This window comes from Carassius carassius, chromosome 48, assembly GCF_963082965.1.
Source record: "Carassius carassius chromosome 48, fCarCar2.1, whole genome shotgun sequence".
Lineage (NCBI taxonomy): Eukaryota > Metazoa > Chordata > Actinopteri > Cypriniformes > Cyprinidae > Carassius > Carassius carassius.
Window position 1 is genome coordinate 10008554 of NC_081802.1, and position 21261 is coordinate 10029814.

Genomic DNA, 21261 nt, shown 5'->3' on the forward strand with positions numbered 1-21261 from the left:
TACTTATAGATGTGTAGTTTTGGTATATCTATGAAGGCGGTGTGGAATTGGCGAGTTGGTAAATGGCAAAAGGAGCGTAACGGAAATGTAGATAGAACGTAAAAACGTTCGAAAAACTTTCCACGCAAACAACCTGTTTCAAGAATACTGTCCATTTAACAGTTAAAGACCCTGCAAAATCATTTGATGAGTTTTCTGATTCATGACAACTTGTTTTAAATAACAAATAGCCTTTAAATTATAATACTGCCTACTCTTAGCATTGTGTCTAGATTTCCATTTAAAATATCAAAAATTTTATATTTGACGAGACATAATACACATATTAAAGATACAATTTATTAAAACAGGTCTTCATCTATATATTTTTAAGATATTTTTAGCTGGAAAATAACTAAAAAAGGACCAAGCATTTTGCTGTGTAGTTAATTGAAGGTACAGCAATATTAGCAATATTAGGGGTGGGGTGGTGTTGGCGCAGTGGATAAGACACATGCCTTTGGTGTGAGAGACCCGGGTTCGAATCCACTGTGAGATACCAATGTGTCCCTGAGCAAGACACTTAACCCCTAGTTGCTCCAGAGGCGTGCGACCTCTGACATATATAGCAATTGTAAGTCGCTTTGGATAAAAGCGTCAGCTAAATGAATAAATGTAAATGTAAGTAACGAAAAACGTACTGCTCTAAAAACTAGTACACTCGTGTACACTAGAACTGACATCAAAGCTAACAAACATCCACCAGCTCTTACTTCATTCCAGAGCTTTTGATTGGACAAAAATTTGTAGTCATTATTATTTAGGTCGATTTTACCAAAAGACTGTACATTTCAGATTGTGGTGTTGTTTTGACAGCTAGCATTAGCCTCAGAGCTAACACACAAACGAAGCACCACAAAACTCAAATTTTGATTTGATTTCATGGGGTCTTTAAGATTATTGTCAAGCGCTTTAGAGTGGTGTATATTTGCGACTTTTCTGAGAGCAAAGCAACAGCTGTGGTTACGTACACCATAATGTCAGACTCTTTCTGGCTTTTTTTATTGATGGATCAGTTTGCTGTAACCGTAACCCCCATTGCAGCTATTTGCAAGCTGTTCACGAGCTCTTTACAGGCTGCTCATTAGACCCTTGCAAACAGTTAGCGTCAAGCTAATCCATACCAGCCTGAGAAGCGTATTCTTAGAAATATGGGTTATCTGCAGATCCCACGATTCGTCCCCCGGCGTTTTCTATATCTTAAACTCATTTATTAGCGAAATGAACGTTAATGTGGAACTGATTGTGCAGGTTTCCGAAGCTAAATTTGATTCTTTTATTTGATGCTAGGTCCCTGTAAAATTCTGATGTGCTTCAGAAGTTGTAAGCAATAACAAGTTTGTCCCTTCAGAAGGTCTGTAACGAACCTCATTTTGTGGCTTGTATAAGGGTTTATTAAGGCTTGGTATCTTTGTAACTGCTTGGCTTACTTACCAATGTGCTTTGTCAGATGATATTCAGCATTTGGCACAACTGTTAGATGAGTATGTTCTTAAAAGATGCATAAAATGGATTATATGAAAATGGTTAATGGTAAAGTTGAGCATTACTTCGCGAAGCACGATCGTAGACCTGATGAATCAAACTAGAACCGCTTCAGTTGAAAAAGTGCAAAAATAAATAAATAAATAAATAAATAAATAAATCCCTGTCAAGCGTTAACTGTGTTTTCTGTATTATTTACCTGTGAATTGGTATAGCTGTTATATTGCGGATAGTTTGCGTTGAAGCCACAGGTACTTATTCTGCTTGATAAGTAAAGCTTTCATCGGATAAATATGGTTGTTTATGTGTACTGAATAACTGCCCAAGGCTTCACTAAACCAGCATCCCTTAGCACATGCATATATAGTTATACTCAGCATTTGTTCTCTGGAATGTGGGCCTATTTTTGACATCCAAGGAACCTCAGAGCAAAAAAAAAAAAAAAAAACAATGGATGATGGACAGTTTCCCCCCTTGTTTTTTTTTTTCTTCATGGATAAAAAATGGCTGAACATGCTCCTAACAATCTCCAATCCACATATTCTACCCCACTAAAATAGTATAGCTTTTAAAATACTGTTTTTTCTTCTTCTTTTTTTTCTATTTTGTTTAAATATTCTGAAACCCAGTAGCTATAAATGTAAAAGGAAAAGAAATCAAAATCCCTTTCCTCTTCCGACCTGAAGCGAATATTTATGCTTTTTTTCTTTTCTTTAAACTTATGTTGTTAGTAGTAGTTTGTAGTATTAGTATTGTTATTAATACCATATATTTCTGTTGAGGAATAAAAATGTTTGGTCCTTTGGTCCCTTTGGGGTGAAAGATTTATCAGTTTCACTGAGGGCTTGGAAAGTCCTGCGTTTGCTGAAAGACGACGACAGAAGAAAAGGTAAGAGGAAAAGAGAAATAAAGTCCACTAGCGGGACAAGAGCTTCTTTTTTTCCACTGCATTTTTCCTCGGTGTTCAAGTTTAACCCTCATTTGTCCAGTGTAATAAAAGCCATAAGCGCCTCTTCCTTTAAATAGCATATGTGTGTATAATATGTATATAGAAATTGAAGTTGTTCTCACTCGTTTTTTTCTTTTTTTTTTTTGTTTGTTGCTTGACTGATGGTGCTTTGCCCAGAGAGAGACAGGACATGTCGAGTTCTCTGTCTTTAGATAGATCTTCCACTTGTCTTTCGTGCACTGTGCCGAGTGTGGTTTGTCCACGGGTGCCGGTTCACCTGCAACCCCTCCTCTGTACCGAACATCTTCCGAAAATAAACGCCGATATGTCTTCAAAAAAATCCCTTCATGTTGTTCTTGTTTGTTTTGAAAGAAAAAGTTAAATTCCTTTTGAGATTTCACTCTTCAAATCCTGTAAAAGAAGATGAAACTACAAATAAAATCTAATATAAGATATTTACAATCAAATTATATACTGTAAATTAATATAAAACAATTATTAGATTTGTATTTGATATATAAAATAAAATATACATACAACAATACAATAATCATATCAAAAACAATCCATTTAAATGAATATTAAATAGAGCCCGACCGATATATCGGCCGGCCGATATTATCGGCCGATATAAGCTAATTGCATTTAAATCGGCATCGGCATTTATAACGGCCGATGAAACATGAGAAACAGAGTCTCATGCTTCACTCATGTTATGAGTGTTGCATAGTGTGCCCACCAGAGGGAGCTCTGCAGCTCCAGAGTTAACAACAGCGCCAGAAGTCCACTACAGAGGAAAGCGATCAACTGTTTTGACGGTGAGTCTGTCGTTCGTCATGTGAAATGATTGTAGATTTAGTTCATACCCTGTATATAAAAACTGTGTGGTAGTTCTAGCTAACGGTCCTATCATTATTACTTCTAAATATTCTGTAACATCACTTACAGCCGCTAATGCATTGCTATATTAGATTAGCCACAAAGCTAATACCATGTTTATCAGTGGAAGAGCGCGAACGTTAATAGGAGGTCAAACTATAACGTTAGCGTTTAACTTATTCTTATTCTATTGCGGTGTGTTTCCCACATAATGACCGCGTAATTGGGCCTTTCACACAGTACGCGGTATGCACGGCGCTTGCCGCTGGGTTCAGCGTTGCCCTTCAGATACAACGCGATTTGCGCTGCGCTATGGCATAGGCGGAGTTTTAAAAACGTTTAGCGGGAGCTCTTTCATAGTCTGTTCCTCCTCCTTTCGGTCAGCAGCAAACATGTATCTGTCCCGTTGTAAGAAGCGAGCGATAGCGCTAGTCCTGCTGATGAGAATTAAGAGAGAAGCAAGGAAGAAGAGGCTACCCTCAGGTCCAGAGAACAATTTGGTGAATTCAGGCTGGTTACGTTACTCTAACGCTAATAGCTTCCTTTTTAGCAGGCCCCTTAAATGCTTGCTATTAACTTGTTTGAAGGTGGTTCTTCTCAAAATTGACAGCGGTGTGTTCATGACACTAACGTTAACCATTCAACTTCGAATTGATTCCGTAATCTTCCGGTAATAGTAGGCAAGACGATGTTTTGATTCAGACTGCACAAAGAGAAGAGGAGAAGATATACGGGTCTGTTGTGAATGTGTCTGTGAGAGCAAATATAGTGTAGTTACAGTAACTACAGTAGGTGCGTCAGAAATGATTAAACCAGAGGGGACATGTAAATAAATGTGAGCTGAACAAGCGCTTTTTTTTTTTTTACATATTGTTTCAAAGCAGCTTTACAGACATAACAGGAAAATGTTGAAATAATATTGTTAAATATAAGTAGGTAATACCTATTGCTTGACAAATAAAAAAATTATATATATTTTTCATTTTTGCCTATGTAGGAGATCCCAGTTTATTATTATTATAATTCTAATGATGACATGAGTAATGATACATGGTGATATTATTAATACACATGCTTATTCTTTCTCCGTCTCTCTTTCTGCCTACAGATGGCTGAAAAAGGTGAATGCTGTAGCAGCAAAGTGTGGGACTACTTCTGCAAATACTTTAACTTTAGTATTATAATTTATTTACAGTAAACACACAGACTGTTAAAACCAGCTTCAACTGGAAGAAAGTAAAAGTGTTAAATGTTTAAAACCAGACTGTTTTTTGATCATTAAAAAATATATACTTTTGATGTGCAATTGTTTAGTCATTGAGACTGTAATCTAAGGCTTTTTTTTTAACATAGTCCATTCTGGAAAATGGTTTATACAGCCCACATACATAGAACAGGCAGATATTTTGCTATTGAATGTTGTGTAAATGCAGTTTATAGGAAATGGGTCTAATATCCAGATTATTTTTAAAATCAAAATATCGGCTTATAAATCGGCTCTTTTCGAGTTAATATCGGCATCGGCCCCCAAAAATCCATATCGGTCGGGCTCTTATATTAAATATATTGAATATTTATTTTCTATCAACAAATTTACTAATAATATATTTAAGTGATTTTTATGAATATCAGTTTTATATATATAGTTATTATGAAGAAAAATAATAACAATGAAGGAAATAATGCATTTAAATGTATTTTTCTGAATATTAAATATATTAATTATTTATTTTCTATCAAATATATATACTAATAATATACTGAAATGGAATTTTATGAATATCAGTAATTATATATATATATATATATATATATATATATATATATATATATATATATATATATATATATATATATATATATATATATATATAAATAAAAATAACTAATGAAATAAATAATGCATTTAAATTATTTTTATGAATATTAAATATATAGAATTTTAAATTTATATTAAATGTATTTAATAATAAAAACAATAATACTTGTAAATGTCTTAATATAAATACTAAATATTTTGAATATTTAATAAATGAAAGAAACAATTCTCAAGTTTACAGGTTAATTGTCTTGTGTCTTGTTGTTAAAAATCGTGTCTGTTGTCCAAAAGTGCTACCTGTGCTGTTGCTGAGAGCCGTGTGTGGGTTGGGCCCTGTCAGTACGGGCGGCTCGCATCCTTCGGCCGTTTTAACTGCACTTTCAACCTCTTCATGCCGATCTGAAAGCCGTTCATGGCCTGGATAGCAGCCTGTGCACTTGCTGGGTTGTCGAAGCTCACGAAGCCTGCAAGAGAGCACGAGAACAGACGTGAACCAAGTCCTTTGGGTACTAAAATTGATTACATGGCTTCATATTAAAGCAAGGTGTCCGACAAGTCAAAAATGGCTCTTTTATGAACTTATTTCCACTTCGATCTCTGGAAAATCACCATATATGCATCCGTGTGGGCTACTTTTGAGCATATATAAGCCACTGGTGTTATAGAACAGGGACAAATCGCCGCAGATTAATTACTCTTCCGAGCGCCTGTTACCCAGACCTGACATTATGCAGTAAATGCATAGTGTATAAGTCAATACCGCAAATAGGTCCTACTTCACAAATGTATATCTTATTAACCTCCTCCAGGAGACTGGAGATACTATTAATTGAGGCTTGGGAAATGTCTCCCCCTGGAGCGGGAACAGATGTTGATCCATAATGGGCCTTTTTGCTTCACTTAGGACTTTTTTCTGGCTCAGGGGTTTTTAAAAGGCAGCACTCCGGTTTGTGGCTTGACACAGAATACAGAATGGAGTTCACATCGTGAAACGGACAGAGACCGATTGTAGGTTGTTTTGGGGTGGGCTGTAATTCACTTACACAATACTTGTTCTACAGTTATCCACATTGATCATGTTGTAATCCAATATTTTTAAAGTTTAATTTTTTGTGACTTTTTACTGATATTTAAGTTTAAAATTGATGCTGGAATCAGGCTAGGTAGATTAATTGGCTGCTATTTAGCTATTTTGAGATCACTGTCATCTAGTACTGTTACCAAAACGTAGAAATGAATATGCATGCTGATTTGTCTCACCAAAACATTTGCTCTGGTTGGTGGCTCTGTCCATGAAGACCTTAGAGGAGATGACTGTACCAAACGGAAGGAACATCTGCATGAGCTCGTTGTCACCAAATTCCTGCGGTAGATGGTAGATGAAGAGGTTGCAGCCCTCTGGACCTGCAACACAAATACGTCATTATTCAATATAATTATATTTAAATAATATTTTTAACTTCATGCCTTGGTGCCCCTTTGTTTTAGAATGCAATGTTGTTACATGTACTTTTTATCATAATGCTAACACGTGCTTAAAAAAAATTGCCTAACATTTAGAGAAATGAAAGAAATACTTGTGTTTACTTATAACAAATATTTTATCAAGTAAAAAGAGTTACAGGGATAGTTCACACAAAAATGAAAATTTACGCATCCTCTGGCAATCCAAGATGTAGATGAGTTTGTTTAATACACAGATTTGGAGAAGTTCAGCATCCCATCACTTTCTAGTCAGTTGATCCTCTCCAGTGATAGAAACATCACAATAATCCAGATAGACTCCAGTCTATCTATTAACGTCTTGTGAAATGAAAAGTTGTATGTTTGTAAGTGGGGGGGGGGGGGGGGGATTTTAACTTTAAACCATCACTTCTGGTCAAAATACGAGTCTATAATATACGAGAAACGATGCCTCCAGTGGAAATGTCCGTCCCCTGTTGTCCTCTTAAGTCAGAAATCAACTTGTTTAGAACTGTTCTGAATTGTTTTTGCTTGTAAACACTGCTTGGTCTGTCGATATTTCTCTCCTGATTCACACAAGGTGACATTTTCACTGGAGAAAGCAATATTATGGATAAAGGACTCGTATTTGAGCCGGAAGCAATATTTATGTTAAAATGCCTTGATGGATTTATTTCTTACAAACACTTTTCAGTTTCTTCATATGTTAATTTATTGACTGAAGTGGTTTGGATTATTGTGATGTTTTTATCAGCTGTTTGGACTCACATTCTGACGGCACCCATTCACTGGAGAGGATCCATTGGTGAGCTAGTGATGTAATGCTACATTTCTCCAAATGTTCCAACAAAGAAACAAACACATCTACATCTTGGATGCCCTGCGGGTGCATAAATCAGCAAATTTTCATTTTCTTGACTGAACTATTACTTTAATGGAAGATGCTATTTGCAATTATTTCAGCATAATGAACTATTCACTCATCATCATGCACGTAGTATTGATCCTTATAACAAAACAAATGAAAAATCTCTCACCCTCACCTTCTCTCTGCTGCTGCTGTTGAATGACTTGTGGTGGCTGTGGCAGGCTTTGGCCGATAGGGGTCAGTGTGGTCGCTGGGTAGATGGCTGTGCGCGCAAAGAGAAATTTGTGTGATAACAGCCTGAATTTATGCGATACAGCATTGAACAAGGGTACTCAAAAGAAAGAAGAAAATACAAACTGGCACTTGGTCAAAAACAACCAACCAATTTTAAGTAAGCAGCACAAAAGTTTCTATGGTTTATATGTATATAGGAGGCGGATTGAGGTAATGAACCTGTATATTGCTGCACCCCGGTGAAGGCCTGTTGTAGGGTGTCTGCAGCCGTGGGGCTTTGGGTAGAATAAGTGGGCAGTCCGTTGGTGTACATGGCCTCGACCGCAGGGTGTCCGTTGGGCTGGTGAGGGATGCTGGTAAAGCCGTTGACAATAGGAGTGACAATGCTGGGGACGGCTGATGTGGTGATGTTGGCAGGCGGTGAGCTGAGGCCTGCCGAGCCAGGAAAACAAACACAGACAGCACATTGTACATTGGTACAGTTTCCAAAAACAAAGTGTGCAAAAAGTCTGCAATTTCATATCAAAGCATAGAACATGTATATGCTTACATATAAAGAGAATGCTGTTGATAACTAGCTAAAAGATATTATTTGGATTACCACAAAAAAATCTATCTATCTATCTATCTATCTATCTATCTATCTATCTATCTATCTATCTATCTATCTATCTATCTATCTATCTACCTGTATGATGGTTTCAACTAGAAACATGTTTTGTGAACATCTGTAAATGAATCATTTAATTGGCCCCTGCTTGCATATGTCGTTGTTCGATCCCAAGCCTTGATCATTTCTGGGCTGTGGCTGTTCATCGGTACAAACTAGAAAACGGTTCCCATAGGATACCTTTTCAATCTATACCCGCGAACAATGCTGGACATAGAGGCCGGTCGTCATGGAAACCCCAGCATGCCTCAATTACAATGTGGCAAAAGACCATATAGAAAAGTCTTTTTAGAATCATGACTGAGCCGATGGATTCAAACCGGCTACAGTGTTGTCTGCCCAGCGGAACCAGGCTCGTATCAAACCTAAAGGTTCCCAAAACTGTACTCAAGCCTCCCACTGCTGTAACATGGGGGAATTCCAGTGGGCCGAGGAGAGCTCTTTACTCTCGTTTGTGCTATTTCCTGTTCCTAAGCATTTTCGCGATTGTTTGCTTCCCACGCGGAACATTGATGAATTAGTTAAAGCCTGTGTCCCATTCTTCTCAGAGCCCAGGAGACTGGGTGCGTTCGGGGATGTCCGACAGGCAGCCTCAGCCGAACCGACCACACGTGCGGGGCCGAGCGACAGCTGCATGCTGTTCTAATGTTGAGAATCTATCATTGTGATGTGACAGTTTCGAAAAGCTGAACACTGACGGGAGGATCCAGCCGGCAGGAAGGTTAGGAAACAGACTGTGCTAGTCACGGAAACTCAGATCATGTTCTGGTTGAGGAATAAGACTTCAGTAGGCATACAAAAAAAATCTAGTAAGACAAGTTAATGACTCAGGGTACACAGCATAGCTAGGAAAAAGCAGATAGTTCATACAGAACACGTTTTTGGATTCCACCATACTGCTTTTCCATCGTTCTCTACAATAAACATGCATTAAAGTGAAGTAAAGTAACATGACATGTAGCAAAGTATGGTGTCCCATGCTCAGAATTTGTGCTCTAGGCATGTTGCCTATCCAAGTGCACACACACAGCAGTGAGCAGAGAGCAGTGAACACACACCTTTGGGTCACAAGTTCGACTCTCTAACCATTAGGCCACGACTGCCCATGGACATGTCACTGCATTCGAGTTTTGCGCATGGACGGCGTTCTAAAAACCCAACTCTCTAGTAAAAAGAACTAGACATTTTTCATTTCACGACCCTGCATTTTGCTTTCTGTACAAATTTATAACATAGATTTCATTAGCATGTTGCTAACAATGACAATCTATATTAGATTTAGCTATTTTTACAGTTAATTTTTTAGTACTTAATAAAATGTACAAGTATCCAATTTCTATAAATGATAAACAGAACATTTCCCCTAATGTTCTCCTAACCACTATAGTCCAATATCTTTTTTTTTTTTTTTTTTGAGTGGGGGGCTTTTGGCCGTTTATTTATACAACAATGGCATTTTGGGGCCTAAAAACACAAACATTTGAAAATGGGTTTCAAACGATACAATACCACTATCTTCATGTATACTACAAGAACACAAATGTGTGTAATCGCTGGCATCATGCGTGCAGTGTTTCTTTACAAAGTGACATCACCAATTCCTGGCCTGACATGCACAATACAGTGTTTTAAAGGAACACTCAACTTTTTTTGAAAATAGGCTCATTTCCCAGCTCCCCTAGAGTATGCCTGAAAATAGACCCCAGCAACTCTGCTATTGCTGCAACTACACAAACTAGCTGGAAACTATTTTCAGGTGCTGCGTAATATCACTGCGCCTGCTGCACCCATTATATGGCAGCAAAGTTCCTTGATTATAACGCTGGAATGAAAGTATAGTTTCTAGCCATATTGGCCTAGAAAATCGCAACTTTAAATGTTCCGTTGGTCTTAGTACATGATGTAACTACAGAAGAGTCAAGTTTTAAATAGAAAAATATAAAAACTCTTTGGTCATTTTTGAACAAGATGCTAACGGTCTAATCAGATTCAATGATCTATGCTAAGGTAAGCTAAAAGTGTTACCGCCAGACCCGGAGATCGGCTGAATGGATTCGAAAAACGGTAAAACTCAACTGTATATCAAAAAGTGTAGTGTTCCTTTAAGAGTTTTGTTTTTTGTACACTGCTGTCGTGTTAACATACCCTTGTTACTCATTAATGTAACTTGTTTTGATGGACAAATGGCTTTGTGACTTGATTTCAGTAGGGTTTGATGTTAGCATGTTGCTAAGAAAACAATACAATTAAATGCGATTTAGCCGTTTTTAATGTTACTTTTTGGTACTGAATGAAATATATAAGTTCTACAAATCATCAATAAAATGTTTTCCTTATGTTGGAAGAATGTTCCAATAACGTTCCTCTACTATCTGTATTCCAAAATCTTTTACCCTGCTATAAGTCATGCTGTTTTCATAGACAAATAATGCACTTCACGTAAAACTCTCGTCACTTCATTTCAGTAGATCTTGATTTCATCATGTCGCCTGTCTTAAATGAGGCAATATGCCAAAAATAATTTATCAGCAGTTTCTTGAACTGAATAAAATACTAATTATACGCATTTCGCTGACATGGAAACTGCATGGAAATCTGGTGTTACATTCTATATAAAAATTTACATAATGACTAGGTTTAAGAGCTAATCTTCATAATCGTAAAAAACATGTTGTGAAAATAAAGCAATATGTCTATAAGTTTAATATGAGTGTAAACAGCTTGAAGTTGTCCCATACCGGCGTATGCCATGCAATTCACAATCCAAGTGCGCACTGTATCATCCTTCCCTTTGGTTCTGTGTGGTCCATATCACAGCAATATGTTTCAGACGGAGTCTATTTTGGCATCCAATTCCAAAAGTCCAGAATGAATCCATCTGATATTAAACAAATCTTTTATCTGTCAACCCTGTTAGTATGTTGAGCACTACGAGATGTCGAGTATTTTGCAAATACTGTTATTTCAAGAGGGAAGTGTAATTGGATTTACATTACTGCAATCTGCCCTCTGTGCATCATGCTGATTTGCACCCGATGGTGACTACAATGAGGAACAGCTTACCATATGCACCAAAAGGATTTATTATGCAAATTATACACTGAAATCAACAAGGAGCACTGGAACTATATCGGTTGGCACTGCAGCCGAACCAATCACAATGACTAACTCCCATTACATCCATATTTTAATGCAGCGCCTGGCTTATGTTTATTTACACTTGAATTCATAAAGAGGTTTGCTATGGAATTATGTAAAGCAATGAGATTCTTTATGCTAGTCCACAAATGCACAGCTATGAATACTTTTATGACAGTTTAACAAAATTTGGATATACTAAATTGTCCATCTGGCCACTACACATTTGATCACAATTCACTCTTAATGCTAATTCAGTAATTTTTCACTCACCCTAAGACCTTCAAAGAATAATAAAGATATATATTTTTTTCTGTTCAGTTTTTTTGTCTTATTTTTGTTCTTGTACTATTTGATTGTTCTTTTAAATACATAATGTACTTTTCTATATTTTGGACTTTTATTGATGTTGCATAGCAGGTTTTTTGTCTTATTTTTGTTCTTGTACATATAATATAGGAAAACGGCCAATTTTATATATGTCACATATATTAAAAACCTATATCAAAACCTATATTGAAACATATATGTTTATATACAGTAGGTTTTTTCCATGTGGGCATGGAGCTTCTATGGTCATTTGTGGAGCTTCAGGCCTCATTCACTTCCACTGTATGTTTTTTTTTATTATATATATACACATTAAAGGTTCAGAATAACATTGTAAAATATGACAGAAATTTTATTTTTGAACAAACTATTACTTTAATCACAGAGACCAACTTTAGACACTCTAAAATATGTCATAACAACATGTCTGGCATGAAATAATTCACAAATTCAATCTCCCAGCATGCCACAAAACACAATCTCTGCCTGCTGACACCACTGGGGACTGTTTTGCATCTAAGTTTGGAGACAGAAAAATGGCACAATCTGAGAAGAAATGTAAATCAGTGTGATTATGAGACTATTTCGTCTGAATGTTGCAGAAATGCAACAGCAGGTCTTAGCGTTCAAACATTTTTAAAGTTATTATATCAGTAAATGACAGATAAATGACTCCAAATGATCTTTAGTGCAGTCTAATGAAACTTTTAACACCATTTTAATATCTTAAACAGACGGCAATGCAGCTCTAGCCCTCTAAACATGCATTATCAAGTACTTTACGAAACATAATATCCATAAACACCATGATTTTTTACAACCAGTGATTTCCTAAAACAGAAAAACAGCATTTCTGAGGGCACCGGCATGCGACACAACCTGTGCAGCTGCTCCGTTTGAAACGCTTTCGGGTTTTCGTACGAGCGCAATCTCTATTTTGCGGCCCCGTGAGACCGAGAACAAAGTCAATGGGTTTTATGACCCTGACGGCACACAAGGTGAACTCAACCGTCCCCATCATGTTCCGCGCCTCCTGGATGGCTCGCAAATGCTGCACCTGACACCTCATTAACTTCGTCCGGTGCTTTAAACACAACAGAAACATCCAACATATGCTTAACCAAAGAGCAGCCTCTCCTCTGTCTGTGGCACATCTCCATTTAAACAGGAAAAGAGCAGGACGGTGGCTTTGCAAAACCTATCAAGTCTGTGTCAGGGTATGAACTTTAGGGCAGAGACGAATAACGCAACCAGCCTGGCTGCACGGTTTCAAGCCATTTAATCCCGCCGCTGACTATTAGACTGCCATGACGTTGACTTTGATCTCTTTGTAGCTCAAGAGCTTGCACCTGCTATACATTACTCTTATAAAAAAAAAGAAAGAAAATAGGGGTAAACATCACCATGCATCATGGTATCGATACATCCTCTAATAGAGGGCGCCATCTGGCTGAGAGTGCATGCACCATCGCGCTTAAGTACTTTACATCTGTTAATAGAGCGGCTGTGCCATTGTTTTCAGCAAGCACTCTTAACCCCTCTGTTCCTCTCCCAAACGCTGAGTGCACCGCAGAATGTGGATGCCTCTGGATGATGATGTCCAGGTTTTCTAGGTTACTCCTGATGCTGAAACCACACATAACAGTACATGCTGTTGCACTAGTGTGGCATTAAATCTTCTTAACTGTAAATAAGTTTACTATCTGTTCTTTTCTTTTTCTTTTTCGGACAGAGTGCCATGGTAATGCTTTATTTCTGAAATCCTTGGGAGATGAGTTAAATAACTTGTTGATGAATATGCAAGTCATTCACCGTGGTATTCAGTATTCAGTGGGTATAGAAAATAATCAGCCCCCTTTAAAATAACCACATTTTGTTGCTTTGCAAGTCTGAATTAAAAAAACGGACACGGTTTTTGTTTATCTAGCTGTATTTACTCAATGCAACGTATAACCAAGTGAAAGATATAACACCAATATGTACGAAAATAATTAAAATAAAATAAAAACAGAATCACTGAGTTGGAAAAAGGATCACCACTTGTGTCAGTATTTTGTTGAACCACCTTTTGCATTAATTACTGCCTGAAGTCTGGTGGGATTTGTCTCTGTCTCTGCTAACTTTGCACATCTAGACTTTGCAATATTTGCCCACTCTTCTCCCACTTGTTCAAGTTCAGTTCAATTTGAGGGTGAGTGTTTGTGGACTTCAAGTCATTCCACAGATTTTCAGTGGGGTTAAAGTCTGGACTCTGACTAGGCCATGATTAGCCTTTTTCTCCTTCAACCACTGTGAGCTCAGTTTTGCTGTGTGCTTTGGGTCATTGTCATGTTGGAGGGTAAACCTTCTTCCCATCTGAGCAGTTTCGTCCTGGCTCTTTCATCCAGTTTGGAGTGACGTCCTGATAGCTACGCAATATCGTGTTCATTATCGCAGATGAATCGCCTTCGATAATGAACGCAATGTTGCGTAGCTTGTCAGTGATCTACAGCTCTGTCTATTAAATTACGCCCCATTTGAAAGCAGGTGATGGTGATTTACCACTAATCAGGGAAACGGCTTTACTGACGAAATGCGCGTGTCAATCACATGCGATATATCGCCCATCCCTACGTCCTGATCCAGGGAGGGTCTGTGTTATACCAAATACCTTCCACTTCTTACTAATAGACTTTTGAGGACGCATTCCAAGGTAAGGCATCAAGGCACATCTGAATCCAAAGTTATGTATCCTTCGCTGCCTTTGATATCCCACAATCTTGTGCGTTGCATTCCGTGATGGTTGAACAAAAAAATTAAGATGGCGTCTGAATGTTGCGTTTGTGTCTAAATGCACATTCCTGACTAACTTTTTCCACTTTTTTTGTTAGTTCTAGAGAGAAATCAGTATTATATTGTATTTGTTTAATTATCACCAAAATTTGTTCTATTTTATTGTACATTATTAAACCGTTGCTGCCTAAAAAGCCTGTCCGAAATCATTTTCACGAGATGCCTTTGGGTAAAAATACTGTCAGCAATGTCATTATCATGATAGTTCAGATGCCTAGGCTTTCAGACACAGCCAGTAATTCAGTTTTTTTTTTCTAATATGTTGGTGTAAAAAAAAAAAAAAAAAAACTGTCCATCTTCATTTCAGGCTTTAAAGTAACAAAATGTGATTATTTTATACCCACTGTAGTATTATCTATTGATACCATCACCTATCACAACACAATATATTTTTTTTTTAATAAAGATACACAATTTAAAAGATTGATATATTTAAATAAATGCACTTAAAAGAGTCAAAATTTAAATGAATTCATTAAATATTTTATTATTATTGTATAATTTTATATAAATCTAATATTTTTATTATTATTATTATACCTCATAATAAACAAAAATCATAATTTATCATTTACAAAAATGTTAAATATATTAAATTGATCTAATTCATATATCAAAATAAAATAATAATAATAATAATATTAATATTATTATAATAATAATAAATAAGAATTCCATAAAAATATTAATTATTAATACTACTACTAATAATTTATTATTATTATTATTTAGTTAGATGAAATTCTGATTTATTTATCTAAATAATAGATAAATTGAAAATGTGTTAATGCACAAAACTGTAAAAATGTGAATTTTATTTAAAAGTATCAATATCGATTCTACTGTTACCTTTTTCACAAGGACTTAAACATTTGATAAGGACTTGATTCCACATTAATAATATATCATAAATAATAATAATAATAAATGCCTTATAATATATTTAAGTGCAGTAATATTACTAACATTGTTATTTGTGTATTTGTTATTGTGTTGACGTAATAACTGAATAATCAATTTTGAATCACAATCAAATTATTGAACGAATCAGACTGGAATCAGGAAATCTGTGCTTAAATGTGTTAAATCTTACACTGTGTTACAATGGTTCATTGTAGTCCATATCATAATAATACTTTCCAGATGTTGTCTATTTTGTAATCCAATTTTGCACATCCTTTCTCTGTTGCTCCACTTAAGCACAATGAGATGTTCAGCTATTACTTTGGAACCTTACGTTATTTCTAACACTAGGGATATTTCGCTTTAATAATACTCTGGGCTTGTGCATTAACTAAAAGATGGAGAACTGAAAGCAGCCTCAGATGATGTGACAGCTGTTCTGCCGTTCAACTGTGGTCTTGCCAGATGTCTTCAAATTGCAGCCCAATTCCCTAAAAAACACTTAAGATGAATTGAAGTTAGAAGGCTTTTTTTTTTTTTTTTTTTTGCTTCACAATAGGTTACCATCTAAAAACACTTATTCTTGTTATTCAAACAGAAATTGAAGATGGTCCGAAATATTTTTCTGAAAATATTAGCTCTTAATATCCAATCAGATTCCAGTATCCCTCTTATTTTTCCCATAAGAGCGTAACATGGTTCCACAATGCTCTATACACACGTCATAACCAATAAGAATATGTGTGTGTGTGTGTGTGTGTGTGTATACCCGCACACAGGCAGATGTATTGACTAAACCAGAGGTGCTGTGCCTGCCAGGGAAATGCAAATGATTGAATGAACAAAAAAAAGTATGAATATCTTATTTATTGTAGTCCTCTGAATATTTTTAACACCATCCGCTCTATCTTGCCCAGGATTAATAATGCAACAGATTCCAATAGGTTCAATAATGGAAGGCAATCAGTAGAGCAGAGCTCACACGCGCACACAGGAGCGTGTCCAACGCTGTGCATATTTCAGCACATCTTGCGTCCACAGGAGATCCGCGCAGCTCCGCCAGTCTCTTTCAATTAAGTCAGTGTAAGAGAGGCCAATATTCACCCCAGCAGCTGCACTGCATGTTAATATGACACTGATCCCAGTCAAAGAGGATAAAACGCAAACATATGAGCACGGTTGTTTTACACAGAGATGGATCATTTTTGCTAAGAAGACTAAAATATTGCAAAAAAGATGAGGTGCTTTGGCTTTATGGACATTTAACATGGTACAGCAAGGTACACGTCCAAAAAAAACAAAACACAAAACAAACAATTTATATATATATATATATATATATATATATATATATATATATATATATATATATATATATAAAATACCATGCTTTTATAGATCTTTGCCATGGCCACACTATGAGTTGTGACATTTACCACGGCAATATTGTGGTTTCATGAACATTTACCATGTTGTATCTATGATTTTATGAGAATTTACTATGTGTTGTGACTTTTATTAAGGTAATAGGGTGGTTTCATGAGTATTTATCATGGTAATACTATGCTTTTTTAACATTTACCATTATACCATAATGGCATTACCTTTGACATTTGTTACAGTATTTCTATGGTTTGTGACACCATTGCATTGCTATAGTTTCATGGACATTAGCGATAGTATTATTACGTTTAAGTGACATTAACTATGACATTATCATAGTTTCATGGACATCAGTAAGTATTGGCATTCATAACTAGTGAAAAAGTCAACTGTGCAGTAGTATCAACGTAATTGTTCAATATAACAGTTTCAGTCTTGCAGTGAATTTTAGGACTGCTAATACAATGGATGCTGCTAAAACAAACATGCAGTGAGTGATGGATGATCCCGGGTGGAAAAAGTGTATGTTTTGCATTGTCTTGACAAAACATTTGACTAACCGTCCTGTCTGTCTGCCTTAATATTTGAAGTAGCAAGTAAGTACATTTGCATGTAATGCCACACATGGATAGCCTCAGCCTCACAGAAGAGGAGTGTGGCTTGACAGCTCTGGAGCTTTAATTGGATGAGGCTTTTATTGGACTGGATGGCGGCTTGTAAAAGATGGAACCGTATTAAATCTATACTGTATGTGATGCCAGGGGAGCGTGTTCTTGTTCCAGCCCCTCAGGTAATAAAGCTTGTGTTTTAACTTTGCATAAGAACACAAATGTTTTGTCATTCTACGGTAAGTCAATTAGCCAGGAAACTAAAAATGTGCTTTGAAATGAGCCAGCCAGTTAGCTGCAAGTTACTCAATGACAAATGATATTGTCCGGTGTCGTGGTGTATAGTGTAAATTGGTACAGCAGTGCTGTTGACAAAAGAGAAATGAGCTTTGTTAAAGCTGAGCATGATTCACTGGGTGGCATGTTTTCAGAAGGGGTTGGAAAAGTGCAATACCGCTGCATAAGCAAATGCTGTAAGGTGGCCATTATCCAATAAGATCTCCTGTTTGTTTAGATTGTGTGATAACGGGGTGTTGGGAATGACAATCAGATCAATCGTGTCCTGATTATCAAAGCTGTATGAGGATGCAATTCTGTCATGCCATTTAGGAAATGTCAGCATGAGCATTTTTGTAACTTCAAATGTGACACGAGATGAGCTGATTTGAGAAATGTGCTTGTTTTGGAATGTCATAGTATATTCCAACAAACCTCCCATGTGAAACTGCAATTCCACGTCTGCCCATGCGACGGTCATCTCGCGTAGGTCAATTTTTTTGACTATCGGCATAAAGTCTGGTTCACTTTGCAGCTCAATTATGGAAGAGCTCAAACACAGCACATTTGGTTTAGGTTACATGATCTAGAAGCAATTTTGCATCAATTATCGAAATAGTTAATATCACATTAAAAAACTGCATTACTATTATTATTGTTTTTGTTTTTTTGTGGTATCAGAACAAAACCTCAAAAACAATTTACACATCTGTTTAACAAAAAAAAAATCTGCGAAATTAGTTTTTTGTGCTTTCATTCTGTTAATCCAAAAGTAAAAAGTAATGCATGCTAATTTTTTAATTAACAGAAAACTACAAATATGCTGATGTAACCAAACCAATACGTTTCACTGTTGTATCAATGATTGTACAGAGCAAAATCTCAAAGATTATTCCATTAATTTTTTAAAAGAAATTTGCATGTTTTGTGTTTTTCTTTTGTTAATCCAAAAGTAAAGAGTACTGACTTTTAACACACTGAAAACTATGTGAATAGACTGCAAGTAAAAAAAAAGAAATGAAAAAAATAATTAAACATAAAAAAAACTTGCTATTCACACTCTCGCTAATTATCATTATTATTATTTGGTTTAAAAAATAGTTGTACATAAAAATAAAGAAATTCACGCAGATGTTAACTGTTTAAGTGCTTTGCTTCTATCTACCCCTAAGCTAAGTGTACTGACTTTTTTAATTACAGAAAACTACACTTTTCATATTTCCGCTAATTTTTCTGCAGTTTAACATAACTGACTGGACAAGAAAACTGCAGAAATTGTGTATAGTTTTTGTGCTTTTGTTCTGTCCAAAAGTCCTGCGCAATGACTTTTTTATGTGCAGTTACAATGCACGTTTTTATTGTAGTATCAATCATTCAGAAGAAAATCGCAAAGACTATTCACATTTGCGCTAACTTTTTTCAGTGTTTTTAGTGTTTAAAAGAAAACTATCTTTTAAAAAAAAATTATGTAACTATACATTTTTGTGCTTGAACACAATTACACTTGCAGTACATGCACAGTTACAATCAAGCTAAAGTGATTACAGCTAAAGTGACTACAGTCCATCCAAGTATACATAACAATTGTGCACTCGAACCCTTAATTCATTAAATACACATCTCACTTCACCATTTTTAGAGTTGACACACAACGTATGGCCAATTTATGTGGGATTAACAATACAGGCTGGGTCAAGCAATTGTGTTATCCAGATCGTCTAGAATGTTCATTTTCTGTTCATGATCCATAGCTTTAGTCCGACTGAAATCTAACTTTTAAAGTGCATCTAAGTTCGAGACTGACTATGTCAGTCTGACTAATGCAACGGTAACACTCAGACCCCACCCCGAAAGAGAGGAAATGAAGCACTGTTGCTCACCCAGTGTCTGATGAAACTCACCCGACACCGGGGTCATGGGGGTGGGTGGCAGGCTGTTGATATTGAGCGCCCCCATCTGGTGGATCTGGGTGGTGGGAAAGGCCACGCTGGGTGCCAGGTAGCCACCGTGACTAGCAGCCATGAGGGCCGCTTGCTGCTGCATCAGCTGCCGGATAGATATAGAGGAAAAAACAGAAAGCAGAGAGGGAGAAAAAGAGAGAAAGGTTACTAGAAGCACACAGGCTACATGGGGGCATGATGGATAGGAAGTGCTTCACAGAGTAGAGGAGAAAGTAGAGCGGAAAAGAGAAAAATGTGTCAACCTATGTTTAGTGAAAGCGTCCATCTTCCCAGTCAGAGGGCTGTCACAAGCCCCCTCGAAACATTTCAATAGCTGTCGGTCTGGCTCATTCTAATGGAGGGATAGACGCACATATTATTGTAGTCCTTAAGGGACCTGGGAGTTCAGAAAAAAATGGAATTGTATTCATTTTTTCCCTTTCAAACTTTAAGGTGATGCTTTCTTCATGATGCTTGACAGTGCAACTTCTTTTCCCTCCCCCACTTTCTTTTACAGTGTGACAGCTATCAAGGCTGAATTTATCACCGTTATTCGGAAGCAGATATTCTTAGATCCAGAATTTACCTCATGCATACATGCTAGCTTACATGTATCGTAGACGTTTTTTCTAATAATATCACTGTGCAATCCACTTTTGTCAGAATAGACGCCATATTCAGTTTGTTGGGAATGAAAGTAGCTATTTAGGAATATACAAATACAACAATAAAAGATGTATATGTGAAAATTAAATATAAGTGAAAAGTGATATGTGAAAATAAAACATACTTAATTAGAATAATTAATAAAACATAATTAGTTAAATGCGGTTAATATTAATATTTTTCAAATAATATTTTTGTCAAATATAATTTTTCACTCAGAAATACATTACACATCACAGAAGCAAAATAGGTTACAAATGGCATGTAATTCTTTATTTTATTTTATTATGTATTTTTTTTACTGGAACTATGAAGATGTATTTTCAGTTGACCAAGGTAGATAACTACGTTGTTTTTCGTCACGACAAATTAAACCACTTTCTACTCTTACTATAGTCAATTTACAAGAACAATGCTTCTATAAAACGTGGTCGGAATCAAAATATTCTCGTCCAGTTAAACAATAATGCAACTAATCAAACAACATTCCTGTACATCACAGCATGCAGTCCCCAAAGAGGAAAAAAAGGCCAAAAGTAATATGCTACATCATGCAATAATCATTGAGCTGCCACTCTTCATTTGAATACTGAAGATGATATTGTTCAGGTAGACTTTGCTCTCTGCTGCTCTTTCGTCTCTGAATAGTAGAAAGGCAATCATATTTTCTATCTGGCCTTGTCACTGATCCTGAAATATGCCGTACACCCACAAAACTAATCTATAAGTCTTGCATGCATTACTATCTATAAACTTCTCCTTTCATTTGCATAATTCC

The 21261-nt window shown here is 36.3% G+C and overlaps 1 protein-coding gene across 7 annotated transcripts in view; it reads right to left on the bottom strand.

Moving 5' to 3' along the window:
• Nucleotides 1–665: 665 nt before the first annotated feature.
• The window catches only part of LOC132131552 (CUGBP Elav-like family member 5), a 199070-nt gene continuing 178474 nt past the window's right edge, over nt 666–21261 (bottom strand). For 2 of the 7 annotated variants that reach the window (XM_059543609.1, XM_059543607.1), the window contains exons 7-12: nt 19779–19923; nt 7957–8169; nt 7673–7765; nt 6432–6575; nt 5469–5635; nt 666–2884 (exon numbers count right to left, since the gene is read on the bottom strand). In XM_059543609.1, the coding sequence (XP_059399592.1) occupies nt 5508–5635; nt 6432–6575; nt 7673–7765; nt 7957–8169; nt 19779–19923 (723 nt within the window). In that variant the 3' untranslated portion in view covers nt 666–2884; nt 5469–5507. Of the gene's footprint in view, nt 2885–5468; nt 5636–6431; nt 6576–7672; nt 7766–7956; nt 8170–19757; nt 19924–21261 lie in introns of all 7 variants that reach the window. The other 5 variants (XM_059543608.1, XM_059543605.1, XM_059543611.1 and 2 more) reach the window with 3 other exon arrangements.